Raw genomic sequence first — 16,683 nt, forward strand, 5'->3', positions numbered from 1 at the left:
AAATAAAGCGATCTGGGTATAGCCACAGTCTACTTCTATGCATGGCGGAAGGGTAGGGGGGGGGGGGGGGCGGGCGAGCAGGAAGAAGGCGTGGGCGAGTGTTATCTCCACCCTTCCCTTCCGATGGAGCTTTTGCCTTTTTAAGGTTGAAATTGAGATATCTCGTATACGCATATTTGATGGAATCAACATTTGGGAAATCACCAAAAAAACAAAAAAAAAACAAAAAAACAAAACCTGATTGGGGGGGGGGGGGACTGAGGGAGGAAAGGGTCGATTAAAAGGGGAAACTCCCCTTATACATGAGGGAACCTTGAGTTTTCGGAATATAAGTGATAAGTCTTGTGCACTCAGAATTATTCATAATTTTTTTTTGCAAATCTAAAAAGTGTACTAAGCTAGGGAAAGAGGCACAGAGGGGGAGGGTTTGGGAGGGGGTATCCCCCTCCCAAGCACGAGAGATTTTGCATATTTTGAATTGAAATTCAACGATCTGGTGCACACTTTGAGTGAAATATTCAAAAAAAATATCTTATTTGATGAAAGGTTGCAAAGGAGACCCGCTTCATGTGCATGCATACAGTATACACGCATTTTTTTTTTTCCGCCTCCCAAATCCCCGGTCCAAATCTTAGGGGGGGGGGGGGCGACCGCCCCCATCGCCCCCCCCCCCCCCCCCCCCTGGCTACGCCAGTGTGGACCTCGTCGTCAGTAAAGTGAGGGGGTTGGCGGTTGGTTGTTGGGTTGTTGGCGTGATGTTGTTGTTGGATGACTATGATGTGGTAAGGCACTTAAAGCTCTACAGTCAATTGTAGCCATTATGTTGATTGTGTCCCCATTACAATAAAAAAAAAAACAACGAACAATTTTATGGACGATGGACGTCACATGATAGAGACGCGGGATGGCGAGGGATCGGAATACCTCCATGAGCTATTTGGCTCATAATGAGATGATGTTGAATAGAGAAGGAAAATCGATTGTGTATAGGCCCTTATCATTTCAGACTTTTCGGAGGGGATTGGGGAGGGGCGCCCAAGATCATGCCCAATGGTACGCACAATAGTAAAAATTGACCAGGTATAATTTCAAGAAGATGAAAATGGTGAAATTTAGACCCAATTTCCCCCCCCCCCCCACCATTGGATCTTGGATCTGATGTGAACACATTACTTTAGAAATGTACATTTATCATTACTGACTTATGATAGGCCTACTTGTTGATAACATCAACTCGGCTCTATCGATTTTGTTTTGTTTCGTTTTTTAGATTGCAAATTGGGTTTTTGGGGTGGGATGCAAGGGGTTCCCAAAAGTGTCATCACTTCCATTTCCAGAAATATTTACGTTATTACCCTTGTGATTATCAAGTTTGGCCATGCATTCTCCCTGAAAAGATGAAAATGTGAATATTGGTTCCAAATTTGATCTCCCCATGCACCATCGATCAGGTCCAGAGGAGGGCACCCAGATCTGTCATGGAAGAGCTTGTGAGTTGAAAGTAGCGCACTTGCTCATGTACTTAATTATTATCTTCAATCACTCCTGTTTCGGGAGAAGAAGATTTCTATTAAAAAAAATAAAACAAAACTCTGATTCTGGAAGAATTTAAGAGAATTCCACAAAAAAAAAATCATTTTTCATGTAAATTACACATTCCATCAACTTGATACTGACATATGTCAGGGATATCAAATAGCAATTATTCCCCCTGCTTTCTGAAAGCTGTAAGTGCTCATTCATAATGCTTGAAAAGTTGATTTTTGTGGAGTTTTCTTTATATTTTCTTTACATTGTTCTCCACACGATCACGTAGGCCCTATCACCTCCCTGGTCAGAAACTCCAGTAGTCTCCTCATCCATCCAGCGGTTCCAACACCAAAACTTTAAAAATTCATAACTTTTGAATGAATTGTCCGATTTTCCTCAAACTTTCACTGATATGTTCTATTAATGTTGCTGCTTTCACTCAATCCACATTGATCTTTAAATCGGTTATTGACCCATGTGTGTATACTATACGCATACTTGTATGTCATTACCGGTACTCTCCGTTTTTTATTTCTTTTCTTCTTTTAATTCCCCACCTCCCTCTTGTTTTTGTTTCTCTCCTCAGCCCTTTATTTATCTTAATTGCAGTACATTGTAAAATTATACCATTTCCACTTATCTGCATGTATATCTGGGGGGATCTTGTTTAAAACAAACTGTGCTTTTTTCAAGGTCCCACGTCCACAAAATTCCATGTAAACATCAACCTGGTTCAATTTTTGTAATCCCAAACAATGTACATGTCCCATGCCCATGCATGGGTGTTACGCAATGGAGCGTGCCTAACGATGTCGCTGTATACTAGTACGTATGGGACTGTGGAATTTGGCTGTGCGTTTGCTACCACGTGCTTGTCTACCGGGCAGTTACGACATTGCTTCTGACGAAGAAGTGTGTGTCCAGTGCAGTGTGTGTAGGGTACCCGTCCGCATCACCGTCTGCATGCTTTATTTGTGCACTTCCAACACCCGGCGAATTCCGCGTTCCCGGTTCTCGTAAGCCGTAGCGTACTGGATTTCGGCCTCTGCCAACAACTGGACTGTTACTAGTTTGTGGTTGCAGGCATATGTTTGTTTTTTTTAATTGTGATGTGAATAGCGGAAACATCTAACTTTTCGCAGAGTTGTAACTGTAAGTCTGGACTCTAAAATCGTTGACTGAGCTGAGAACGGGCCTCGACATGGACGCAGCTACATTCGCAACAACAACCGGTGAACCGGCGCCGCCCGGCTACAATGGCCAGCCGAGCGGCCCGGCAACTTTCTCCGCAGTCGACTACGTCGTGTTCGTGTTGGTTTTACTGGTATCAGCTTCCATCGGAATCTACTATGCATGTACTGGTGGGAAGCAGAAAACCACGCAGGAATTCTTTGTCGCTGATCGCAAGATGCCGTCAGTTCCAGTTGGTTTTTCTCTCCTCGCAAGCTGGATGTCGGCTATAGCACTTCTTGGAACTCCATCCGAGGTCTATGTGTACGGCACCATGTTTTGGTACATCGGCGGGAGTTACATCCTTATGTCACTTCTAGTCGCGAATATTTACATTCCTACGTTCTACAAACTTCGCTTGACCAGTGTGTATGAGGTACAGTATGCCCCTAAATCAGTGCGATGATGAGGCTGAAAGTGCAAGAGAAAGTACCAATGAAAAAATAAGGATCCCACCACAATTGGTCAATGACATGTCAAAGTAATATTACTGGTGTGGTGGTGGGCTGCAATTTTGCAATAAGGTCAAAACTAGGAACCAATATAAAAACACCAAAATTCTGATGACAAATTGAAAGTTAGGTCTAGATGTCATAACACTCATATGGAACCCACATAAAATACTTTACTTCCATCTTCCAATCAGTAATTATTTAATAGCCAACTGAAAAATTACTTTTGTCATTTAATAAGCTGGAGGAGTACATGATGTAGTATTTACAAATCTAGACAGAAAGATCCGTCTGTCCGGAGGAGTCTTCTATATTTTTTTTTTTACGTTACGCTCTCCTCCGTAGCAGACAAGGAGGGGATCCATGAAGCCAGACGCAGTCTCCGCAGAACATTTTCCCGATGACCAGATACAGGCCGATCTTTCGGTCAAGTACAAATCATACCAGTACTGGCAGTAGCAGTATGAGAGGTTGTTTTCAAATGGTATAATCTCCTTGTATACTACACTAGTACTGGTGGTACTACAAACATCATGTAAATATACCCCAAACTGTTATAGAATGTCCTAACACATATTCAGGGCTCTTTGTTTTGTTTTGTTTTTGTCTATAATCCATGTCCATACAATCCATGCTCTTTAATTCACTTTGTGGCATTTGTACAATTTTTTCCCCCAAGGTTTTGTATTACTTGTAGTCTCACCTGTTCTCGTCAGACCAGTAAATAGGCCCTACCAAGTTTTTCATCTTTATTACTGGTCTAATCTGAAATTTATGGGTCCTGTTCCTCTTTTCTTTTCATTTTTTTTGACTGACTCCAGGATCCAACTACAATGTAAGTTATTAGGTTTCTGTTATCATTTTTTACTTCAACTGGTCATTGTGGACTGTCATTAAATTTGGCAAAATTCCTGAAAATAGTGACTTTTACCAGTCTGGGACCATCAGAGACCAGCACCAGTGTTAAGCATTGTACTTGAGTTTTGACTTTATGTTTGTGTTTTATGAATACAGGGGTCTCTTTGAATTATAACAGGCCCTTGTGCTCTCAAAAGACTAAGCTGTTTTTAATACGTGTAAAGACTGAAAATAGTAATATATACAAACTTATATTAAAATACAGACTGACCAGCATCTGACCTCTTGGCACTCGCCTTTAATAATGAAAAAGAAAGGGGAAGAATTGTGTCATATAGAGAAGGAAAAATTGTCAAGGATAATAAGGGCTCAATATTTACTGGTGGCCAGGGGCCACTAAAGATTGGTGTTTGGCCACCAAATTTGAATACTGTACGAGCTGAAATTTTCGCGGTGGTTTTATATTCGCGAATTTTGCAAATCGCCTTTGAACCATGAAAATAACAACATGCGAAAATAACAACGCGTGAATAACTACACATACGTTCAGTTAGACCCTCGCAACCGCGAAATTAAAAATGCGAAAATGTCCTCCAAGTAGTAATTCGCGAAAATATCTGTACGCGAAAATTTCAGCTCGTACAGTAAAGGGTCTGTTGGTGGTCCAGTCAGGCAACTAAGATTTAAATGTTGTTGTTTTTTGTTTAGTGGGGTTTCACATTCTCTTTGGAATACTTTGATTTGCCGTAAACATCTAGCTATAAATTTTCTTTTTCCTTCCTTCTCTTTCTTCTTTTTTCACACAAAAAGGTAAATTATTGCCATCGGGGTCCTTGGTCAGCTGTTGGCACATCGATTTGCCTGCTTAAAATGGATGGTCATGTTTACCTTTATTTCAGGCCACTGCATATCTTTTTCAGGTCACCAAAATTTCAGGGTGGTGTTTCATCAACGTTTGTAGTTGTTAGCGCTGACAATTTCAGCAAAATCCTTGGTTTAGATTGGCTGAGATGCTCTGGTCACTGACTGTTACTATGGTGATCCAAGTTGTCAGCGCTGACAAACGTTGATGAAACACCCCCAGGTTTAAAGATTTTAGTGGCCTATATACTGTAAATGAACCATCAGAGAATTACAATTTAGTTTCAAGTTGTGATATAAGTTTGCAAATGAGGATTGTGATGTAAGGAGAGGTTACTGCGAGCTGATAGTGATCTGATTGGCAAGATCAGATATTGTGAGGAACACAAAATGCTGGAGATAGCAGCGTACAGTGCATACTTTATATTTACACTCCCTGTACTCTTTTAAGTACGGGAGTATCTGAGCCTGGTCAATAATTGTTATCAGATACAGTGATCATAAAACTGTTAAAGAGTTTGATGTAATCACAAGGTACAGGCCTTTGAAGTTCCTTAACCTCAAAGTTGTTTCATCACGGAGTGCTGTGCTGTGCATTGTGCACACAATGTTTACGTGATATCATTCTGGATTTTAATATGTCATGTACCGGTACATGTACAGACACTTTGTGATGACAGTAAAGGCTCTAGAATCGAGGGAAACAAAAAGCATTAATTCAAACACCTACAACAACTTTTATTCTTCTGTGTAGCTTCCAATAAATATTTCATTATTTACATACAAAGGATATGCTAGAGCCCTGTTATTATGTTTGAGTGGGACTTTCAGATGACTCCAGACGGATGATTGATTGCAATGCAGAACCGAGGCAAAACGTTACTTCATGACAGGACAGTGGCTCAAAGTGGTACATGTAGACTGAAATTTCTGTCTGTCCGGAGGAGTTTTATATCATTTTTTTCTTTACTTTCACGACTCTCCTCTGTAGACAGGAGATTCCATGAAATCAGACAGGCGTATGTCTGTACACTTGTAAATTGTAGTCTCTTTGGAACATATCCCAGATGACAAGATACATGTACATCGTACAGACCAATCTTCGATCAACTAAAGTGTAGCGTATCTGACCTTGAAATCATGTGCCTGCATCATATGTTTGGCTGTGTAATGTTGTTTTGTGTCATCTTGTCCCCTCAAGAAAGAGGCAGAGATATTCCGTTCATTGGATATGGCATGAAATGGATGCCTTGTATGTGAAAGAGACTGACACAGACAGGCCTCAAATTCCACTTTGATTTGAGTCATGACCATTTTGGCCTTGACTCTCAAATTTTTGGAGGAGTCATCGAGACCAGTTATAGGGGTGTCAGGACCATTTAATTATCGTACCTAAAAGTAATGTTTTAACCCTCACTGACATTGATTTGATGGATTTTTCTTTGCTTGGCAACATTTAAAGTTACCACTGTTGTTTTAGAGTGTGATGCTGCATGTGCTTTATATGCACCTGTAGCTAGATTGTATCTCACACAGCTGAACTTACAATGTCCAGCGTTAGGTTGTGTGTGTGTACACAAGTCTGTGAAAAAAGAATGGGGAAATGATATCTTTGTCTTCAAAACTCGTAAGATTTTCTAGTTACTTTTACAGAAAAAGATCACAGCCAGTGACTGTTCATTGAATTTTGGAGGGGCATCGTATGCAGATGGTGGACATCATGGCCATTGGCCGCATGAATGGCCTCAGTGTAATTTGAGCACTGTAACTTTTCACTTCGAGAGATCGCAGTTCAATACTCCCAAAGAACAGGGTGCAATGGACCAGTGACACCAGCCTTTTATTAATCACTTCAGTTCAGACAGTTCAGACTACCAGTACCAGTTGTCCGCCAGTGGTATCAATAAAGGCACATGATGCCACGTGAATCCAATGAGTGAATGAATCAAGGATTTGACTAATCTGTGGTTAAAAAAGAAAAGAAAAAGAAAATGACTCATGTGTCCAGTGAGGTGAGAGCTCAAGCTTTTTTTTGAACCACGCAAAATGAATACTGCTCAATGTGAAAGCTAGTACTGCAAAACTTGACAAAAATAACAAAAATTGTGACTATTAGTGAATTTCTATGATGATGTGTTTGTTTAGCTTGATTGTACATGTACCACTAACTGCGACCAGCAGCCCCATACGCATAGCGTATGCGTATGGGGCTGGTCGCAGTAAATGTACCACATACCTATTATGTATAGATTTTCTACTAGAAATAGTACATTTCCTTAGGTACACGCGTACATACTACATGTATGTTGATGCGAAAATAGATACTGAGAGTAGTTGTCATGAAGAGAATAAGATTTTCTAGAATTGAGGTTTCATAACCTAAAAAACAATAGAAGTTTCAGTGGTATGTATAAGGGTGTCAACAGATAACTTGTTTTGAGTAAAAGACCTTTTCTATTTCAAAGGAGCATGGCCTTTCAGTTACATACCTTTTTGTTAAAAGACAATGTCTCAAGTATCAGATCTTGAACTGCGTGGTTTCAGGCTGTACAATGTACATGTATGTTCACCACAGCCAATAGCCCTTCGAAAGTAGCTCTTCATAGAAAAACAATACTGTGGGTTAACTCTTTTCAAGGACAAAACACATCCAAGTTTTTATGATTACTTTAGTTAATGGTGTGTCAATAGGTATTACGGACATCTTCTTCTTTTTTTTTCATTTTGATAGTGTTGTATTCTGGTGTAGATGACTCTCAGGATAATTTTCAGTAGTGAGAGTTGTCCGAACAAAAATATAGTGGTAATCAGTGAGTTTATACTGCCCAGGGGTATATTCCTTCATATGAAAATCACAGATGGTTCATTTTACTCAGGCCTAATTGGGAAGAAATATTTGTAATCATGAGAGTGTGCAAGTGCTTGGAAATGTATTATGATAGGTTGTACAACTTGTATGAGATTATTGCATACAATATGCATTTTTCAGTTGTTGCAATGGCACTGTAGGGTATGAAAGAAGTTTAGTTTTGGAATCTGAATGGGATCTAAATTAGGCCTATCAGATTCATGTGTACTAATAAGCAGAGAGAGAGAGGAATGAAAATTTGTTTTCACTCTTTCAGACTGACATACAGTAACACAGCTTGGCATATATACTATACAAGATATAAGTGACTGCTGTGTACGAGAATACCCACGCCCGCCCTAGTTGAACTTTAGAAATGGGAGTAATGACAGTACCCTGGTATTCATCAATTCATGGACCTTCATAGTCACTCATTCAAAACCCAGTACTTTGCACCTGGATGGGGAAAAACAGACCATAATTGAATTGTGACAAAATAAAGCAAGGGTATTCATCTTGAGTAACACATAATCATCGTGAACACTCATGCAAGTGCAATGAGTGGGGGTGTGTGATCCGCATACTTACATCTACTGCACAATGTACGCTTTGTATAGTGGTACACACCATACCTGTTCTGTTCAGTCTTTTAGTTCATCAATGCATCATCTGTTGATGTGCTATTAAGCAAAGCACTGGTTAGTATATGGATGTAACCCTATATGCTTTGCATCATTACAGGAAACAAAATGTCGAAATATTCATCCATGGTCAGCCCTGTAACAGTTGCATACAGCTGTAAGTTACATCCAATATATCCAACAACAGGCCTTGTACTCAGTTAATGTGCATGAATACTTCTACAAACTTTATACTATTGTACACGGTTCATGTAAATGTGTACAGCTGAAAGCGAAAGTAATATTAAGAACAAACATTTTAAAAGTGACTGCTAATTATCTGAATTGATGATGACAGTTTAGCACAAAAGTGTTATTGATGAATCTTCGGTCTTGCAAACAAGCGACTGTTGACTTGGAAGCTTGATCAATTCATCTGGCGTCCGCCTCATGAGTCGTCAGTATAGCGTATGTACAGTAGGCCTTTCAGAGTTTCAATATTCTCAGCCTTATAAATTTCGAAATCTCAGGGAAAAAAGGTCTGTTTTTTACTGGTGGCATTGCAGTAAAATTTCATGGCCTGTCGACGAAACCTTGAATATCACAGGTTTTAACACGAATATGAATCTCTCTTAATTGTGTTTGTGCAGTGCTCGAGTAGTCGTGCAAATGATCGGCAAGATGTAGATTAGTTATGGAATTTCATGGAACCTATGGAATACATGTACACTGCTGATCTACTGATCTAATGTAATGATGGGTTTGCAAAGGTGTTGACAGGTAGGCTGTTTGTCAATACTGAGCAATCTGGAGATCAGACTACAGTACCACATTCAGACCAAAACCCATGGTGTTAAACTCCGGAATGGGAGTGCAACAAATCAAGTACATTGTATAATGGTGACCTGTTATAGAGACCGCTGAATGAGACCCATACAATATCATTGGCAAAAACTCTCAGAAGTCTCCAAGACCAGATACCAATAGTGTCTATGTGGAATGGCTCTTAAACTTCTTAAAAGATCACTGAACGATCAAAAAGAAATTTTCCAGCATACTTCTCAGAGATCTGGGACCTTGAAGATTCCAGAATGTTCACTGAAAGACCAGTGATCGAGAGATCAATGAAAGACCATTTAAAACACTTTCTGAGATCTTTGAGAGATCAGTCAAGATTTCTAAGAGACTCTAGTCTTTCAATAATCCCTCAATGATCTCTCAAAGATCTTTCAGTGATCTTCTCCAAATATGTGTGGCAATTCTTGAGAGACTGTTGAGATGTAAATGAAAGACTACTAGGACCCTTGAGCACTCATTTAGAGATCGCTGAAAGACTGCTGAAATACATCTGGAAGCCATTTTCTTGAAAGACCGCTGAAAGATTGTTTTGATCCGTTTAAAAGAAAGAAAGAATTGGAGATCATGAAGTTCAACGAAATATCACTTCAGGAATCATGAAGGACCTCAGAGATCATAAGACCACGTAGATAAAGATCATGGAGAGATCTGCTAATTTTTACGGTCTTTCAGTGGTCTTTGAGAAGTCTTGCTCTTCATGGAAATGGGGGTATAACTACAGTCAAATCTGGTGAGCTTCTGTATAGCTGGCCAGACTCAGTTATGATGTTGCCAGCTCAAAGTATCCGTATGTTTACTTGTGACAGTCGAAAGAAGCCCACTAAGACCACGCATTCGCCCTCTATGATACCTGTGGTTTCTTTTTCCCACACTACATCGCATGAAAAAGTAGGATGTCATTATGATGTCACCTGAATTTCATGCTAGGCTAAAAACTGTAGGCCTAAAGAGAGCTCTGCACATTTCATGCAAGATCATGAGAATCCAAAGGGAGCTACATGCATGTAAATGGCACAACTGTACAGCGTATTTCTGCTGAAGAATTTCTTAGTGTTTAACAGTGCAGAGAGATGTTGCCATACTTTGCTGAAGACCATCTAAATGCCTTACTGCAAAGAGGCATTTCAACTCAAGATTCACAAAATGTCTCAATGTTACAGAGATTGGCACATTTTTTCTCTGAAGACCCGTGAATGGTTTAAATTTGAATTTGAATTTGAATACAAAGGTAACCACTGATAACCTTCAAACACAAACAGACGGACCAAAAAGGCTTTGAGAGATACATGTACTTCTGCTCATATCTACAGAATATCTTAATGACTGCATAGAGACATTCCACTCAAGATAAAAAAAAAAAGTTTTATGTTTAAGAGGTTGATACGTTTTCCCCCGAGACCTGCAAATGTTTTGCGAGTACAAGTCCATTATGTAAAAGGGCAGCCACTTATCCCTATACAAACTTCAAACACAAAGAGAAACAGACCATTTGAAAAGGCCTTGCTTTTGAACGAAGTGAAATTGCGGAAGTGGATTTTGAATGACACTGGCACTGTTCGACGGTCTTCAATAATGATTCCCTTTTATCGAAAAAAAAAAATCAGTTCAAGTGTGGCCAATTTTGTCTTCTATAATACAAGTCATTATCGACACCTTAAAATTTCTGGATTGTGGGCACGCCTACCGTGTTCCGTCATTGATTTGATTCGTTTGACTTTTTTTTTTAAAAAAAGCGAGGCATTGTGTAATGATGATTGTCGAATGTCCGGACAGACACAAATGATGGTCTTGTTACGGGTACAAAGCACACATAATATACAGATCGTACAGTGCGAGGCAAAATTATTATTTCTTCAGCTCATATGATATGGTTTCCAAGATCGTCTATCAGAACCATTCAATCGCAAGATTTTGCTCAGAATATTGTGTTGTTTTCATAGACTCACTGACAGAGATCAGGGGGGTATTTCATGAAGCGTTTTGGTCGGATATTTTTCTGACAAACTGTTATTATACTGAAATCCTTGCATATCATTGGCTGAGAGCAAATTTGTCCGACAACTTTGTCGGCAAAATGCTTCATGAAATGCCCCACAGGGCTTCGTTAATGAACAGGTATACCTGCTATATCTAAATTCGTCTTCAACAGTCACAACGTTTCATAAGAATGACACAAGTCTCATTTTGGATGACCAAGTAAATATGCGATTTGTGGTCACCCTGCGGAATGGAGGCCGTGTCGTGATGGAGCTGTATCTGTATTCATACGACTACCAGCCTGCTTGCTGTTCCAATCCGAGCTCCATCACGCCCTGGAATTCGGCCGCGCGGATGTTGTTCCACCTGCCAAGACGATCGATCGTACTCCGCTCAGGATAAACATCGTTACACATTATGCTAATTCCGATCCGAAACGTTGTGAACGACTGGTTCCCTTGCATGCATGTATACCATTTCTTTGGCCACTGCAGACTTGAACTAATACAGTCTACTTGTAATGCCATGGTCGCCCCAGCTAACATTTGGACGTTTTCTGAACGTTCTTGAAACGTTTCAAGTTCGTTATTTGGACGTTTTGTCAAAACGTTTCCAGAACGTCTTTTTGTGGAAGGTTTTCAACGTATTTTAAACATTTCAAATGGACGTCATAAAAACGTTTTTTAAACGTTTAAAAACCCAAATACAAACCCTTTCGGAATTTTAAAGGACCTGCAGAAAACCTTTTGGACATTATAGACGTCAGTTAAACCTTCTAAGAATATTCAAAACGTTCTGTGTGCGTTCTGCGGACGTCCAGAAAACCTTTGAAATCCGTCTAGAACGTTCAAAAATGTTTTAAGAACGTCTTAGTCTTATGACCTGTTCCAGAACGTTTAGAGAACATTTCTTATCCGTCTTGAATGTCCAGAAAACCTTATAAGAACATCTAATGTTTATTTTTTATTGGGTATTTCAAAAAAGAATTATAGTTATGACATTATACAGGCACAATCTGGGATTAATATGCCCTAACCCTAATCCTATATAATCCTATCGTATAAGCTGTTCCTAATGTCCTACCACCTATAATACCTATGTTACACCCTGTAATACCCAATTGATGAATCTGCATCACATTCTTTTACATACCAGCAAAATGTTGAGATGCATGAAGACATGGTTACTAAAATTAGATCACACACTCCTTGATTAGGCCTATTAACATAATATGAAAATTCCTTTCATAACACATTTATTCATTTGATTGGCTGTATATAAGCCTTTCACAGAGAGTACCACAAAATTGTTCACCCTCCGACGTTAGAATAGGCCTATACATGACATAGTCTATTTAAGATTTATGACAATTGATCTTAGGCTGTTGTAGAGATGACCCGTAGGCGAATGCGATATCGACGTGCATGAAGGGCGCATTGATACGTCGGAACTCCTTATCATCGCGGGCTTCCCTATAGATTGCTTCGAAATTGTGCGAGTGCTTTTCAATACAACATACATCAACATCAGGCAGCACGAATGTCTCGGGCTTTGTGTATGTACACATCAGTCATTTAGTACAAAACAAATCTAAACCTATGCTTAAGATAAAGGAGAAAGATCAAAGAGAGATACTTGAAATATAGAGAGGGAGAGGAAAGCCGCTACACGTATGTGTGTCCATACGATGTAATCGGGATGTTCAGCGTTGTTTGCGTTTATGAAAATATGTCTTAATTCTTTAGAAAATAAATACACGCAAAGGTATAGTAAAGCTCGCAACCGCATTTTTTAATCTTTATCACAAATGAAATTTTATGAACTACTCTTTTAATTCGTATAGTAAATAAAAAAAGAAAGAGACGTTGAGTAATGACTTGTATTTAATTGCCGACCTCCCTTTATAAAACAATTTTAATTTGCGTAAGTTACAGTAATCACAGCCTGATCAGTATTAGATTCAGAGGCACTATGACCTATCCTATGTAGCCTCTATACAGTTTGTAGTAAAAGAACAATTTCCTGTGGCAGACACGGAAATTGTCGACAAAAAGAGTTCAGCAGAGGTTTGATTTCTTGCCATCGATATGATTTACAGAGGAAAGCTGATATAATTATATCATTCAAAGAGATTTTATATCTTTGATTATCATTATGCAGAAAACGTATCAAAATGCAGAGCGGCGTGATATCCACACGTCTTATGGGTATAGAGACTACAGTGGTATAACATCGGGAAACTCGACGTTTTCTGAAGGACAGTACATGATGTGTCTAGTAACTGAGGAAGCAAACAAAATACATGTAGTATTCGGTTGAGATTGGGCTTCAGATTACCATTTTGTGTGTGTGTGTGTGTGTGTGTGTGTGTGTGTGTGTGAAATAATGAGTAGCCAGTCATGAAATATGAAGGTAGTTGATGAAAATCGGTTTTGAAATCACTGAGATAAAAACAAAGATATCCTGATAAAATTTGGGTTCCCACATTTTATTAGGATCACTTTGTTTTGCTTTGTTTTGGGTTTTCTCGGTCTTGACAAAACGGATTTTCATCACACGTTAATAAACTTTGAATTCCTCTGAGAATTGTATGCTCTCCATGTAACACTTCATACACGTAGAGTGGTTTCGTAGTATCTTGCAAAAAGTTAAAAGCTCCAATCCTGTCCTCATCTAACCGATACTCTACCATCCATTTAACAAGTTGCGGCAAATAAGCACCATAGCCTTGTAGAATTATAATCATGCGAACATGGCGACGAGTGGCTGCATAGAAGAGAATACGGTCGCAAGAAAGTTGATGGTAAGTTAGTGTTTTGATCGCGTTTGAGTGTGGTTTGTCTTTCTGCATTGGCTTGAAAGAAATGGAGATTTCTGCAACGCATAAAAGAAAATTACCATGATTTAATGACGTATATCATCACAATGATGCACTACAAGACTGTATACGAATATTATTTCTTGATCATACTACCAGATTCAAAGGTACACGTACGCCACTTCTTTTTGAAAGGATTAACCACAACTGAAGATTAAACAGTACCAGTATATTTTCTTCATGGCCAGTAAAAGAAACGTTCTGATTTGTTTCGATGTTGCAGTATCTGGAACTTCGTTTTTCTGTCGTCGCTAGACTGATCGGTACAGCTGGCTTCGTCATCTACATGGTAAGACTCAAAGCGGACGTGATGGGTTTCCAAACGAATTGTGATGTGTCTGAAGCGTAAATTCCGTGACATGACATTTCAACAGCAGTATATTTCTTTTGTAGTTATGGATACGATATGTATAGGCATAATATATTGTGAATTTTCTCTATATTATTAGAAGATGCTTAAAAAGCCCAAGATGCATTGTGCTGTGGCTCTGGAGTTTTATGGTGGACTTAGAACAATTCTTATGGATCACTAGTTTCAGTTTCCATGACATCCGTGAAGTGATGAATCGGCTAGTAGCTTTTCAAAAGTTGGTAAAATAACTGTAATTATCGTAACATGCAACTGCAAGCATCTGCGTGATGACATGGCTGTGCTCTCGACAAAATGGACCCTTCCTTCCAGGCTACGTTGATTACGAATTCCAATACAAATGTACTATAATACATGTACATGTACTTCCAATACTAATAATGGAACCATGTTGTCATACATGTACATGTATTTCGATCAAGCCTTTAGAATCAGATAAAGGGACACAAAGTTCCTCGGAATTGTCCGGTTGGTCCCTATGGGGCACCAGGTGCAGAGCTCCTTATAGGATTAAATTGGTAAAATTTCGAACTCGACGATATTCTCGCAAGTAATGTGACATTGTACACGATGTTTGTCCATTTTGACCCTTATAGTTACAAAAGGTCGGATATTGGAAGGAGTCAAATAAGAACAACAGCGAGAAACGTTTTTAAAAAAGTACAATGACAATGAGGTTTCAATTTTATATTCGGCAGGAAAGATCTGAATGGTACGCTATTTAAAGTTTAATACTCGAGTTGAAACTGTGTTACAAAAGCAGGGCCACGTCCAAGGGAAAGATCATGGCGGGACAATAGTCAAGAAACGCGTGTCTCTTTGTTTTCTTTTGTCCTTGCTGCTGTATAGGTGATGTACATGTCCATTGTTCTGTATGCACCAGCCTTGGCAGTCAATGCAGGTGACGTATAGTATCATTTTAACTGTTGATCACCCCTGACTATAGTGATTGTCTCGTTTTTATGATTTTTGTAAAACATATGAATGATGCCAAAGCTAATAAAGTCCTTCAAAGGATACACACATGATTATGCCAATCAACGTTTCTCTTGTTCCATTACGCGGCCATTTTGACTTGGTGTCAGATCCAATCATTCTATAATGTATGAAGCGAGACTTTTGTGAGATGTATAAGTTAGCTTCAGCTTGTATAGTTGGAGGCAAAAAGGCGCAAGGATTGATGAAACGCAGCGGCTCCGTAAAGATGTATGACATTGTTATACTGCCGTTGGTTCTCTGAAAGTCACCGATACTGCTTATTGAAATAAATTGGAACTTACTTTTGATAGGAGCAGTTAATTCACCATGTTTCCTTGACAGTACTTTTGTTGATTCGTGGTTGTTTTTAGTGACTGGTTTCACCTTGTGGGGATCTGTCTTAACGGTTGGTCTCGTCTGCACCTTCTACACCTCACTGGTAAGTATGGGCAGCTAGTGCTTTAGTATAGGACCGAGAGATGAATAATTTTAGCTGCCTCAGCTACGAATAGTACGCTTTGGGGATTTCCTTCAAACGAAACTTGAGTGTTTATTATTTATTTATTTATTTATTTATTTATTTATTTATTCGGCATTTCAGGCATATGTAGGCCTACATGGGTAAACACAAAACACATTTGATTCAGCATAACAAAGATAAGATAATTTATAACACAGAGACAAAACACTTGTGAGAACCCCCCCCCCCCCACACACACACACACAAATTGTGACATATAGAAAACAGGGCTGCCAGGGGCAGAAGAAAAGGTGAACTTAATTACCATGACCCGCAGGTCTTCTACCCCACACCCTATCTGTCAAAATCTGTACATAAACCAGCTCTAACATTGTGTCAGTCACAGTGAATTAAAAATGCAGTCATACAGGAACAAAATGGGGATATGAGGAGGGCAACATCTGCATGTATTTATGGGACGATGTCGTCTGCCTTTTTCTGCCGCACATGAGACACATTGCGTTATCTATTCAAAAGGGAGCTCATGAATTAGATTTTACCCGATTTTCTAAAACTAACATTCAGTTACATTTCTGAGACGAGTGAGTGATAACCTAAGCCGCAAAGCGGATTTCTAGCATAGTTAATATGGGGAAAGCGTTGCTGCAAGCAACCTGAAAGCAACTAATTGACCAATTACCGTTTATCAACGATAAGCACCTATTATTCAATGTTTTTGTAGTAATGATAAAAGAATAAAAGG

General features: G+C 39.2%; 1 protein-coding gene across 1 annotated transcript in view; it reads left to right on the plus strand.

Moving 5' to 3' along the window:
* Nucleotides 1–2,674: 2,674 nt before the first annotated feature.
* LOC139734953 (sodium-coupled monocarboxylate transporter 1-like) overlaps nt 2,675–16,683 on the plus strand; it is a 36,966-nt gene continuing 22,957 nt past the window's right edge. The window contains exons 1-4 of the mRNA XM_071645731.1: nt 2,675–3,136; nt 14,336–14,401; nt 15,332–15,383; nt 15,832–15,899. Coding sequence (XP_071501832.1) covers nt 2,732–3,136; nt 14,336–14,401; nt 15,332–15,383; nt 15,832–15,899 — 591 coding nt within the window. The 5' untranslated portion in view covers nt 2,675–2,731. The remainder of the gene's footprint in view (nt 3,137–14,335; nt 14,402–15,331; nt 15,384–15,831; nt 15,900–16,683) is intronic.

The sequence above is a fragment of the Diadema antillarum genome, unplaced genomic scaffold (assembly GCF_040938485.1).
Source record: "Diadema antillarum isolate AM-2024a unplaced genomic scaffold, OU_Dant_1.0 seq00000555_RagTag, whole genome shotgun sequence".
Classification (NCBI taxonomy): Eukaryota; Metazoa; Echinodermata; class Echinoidea; order Diadematoida; family Diadematidae; genus Diadema; species Diadema antillarum.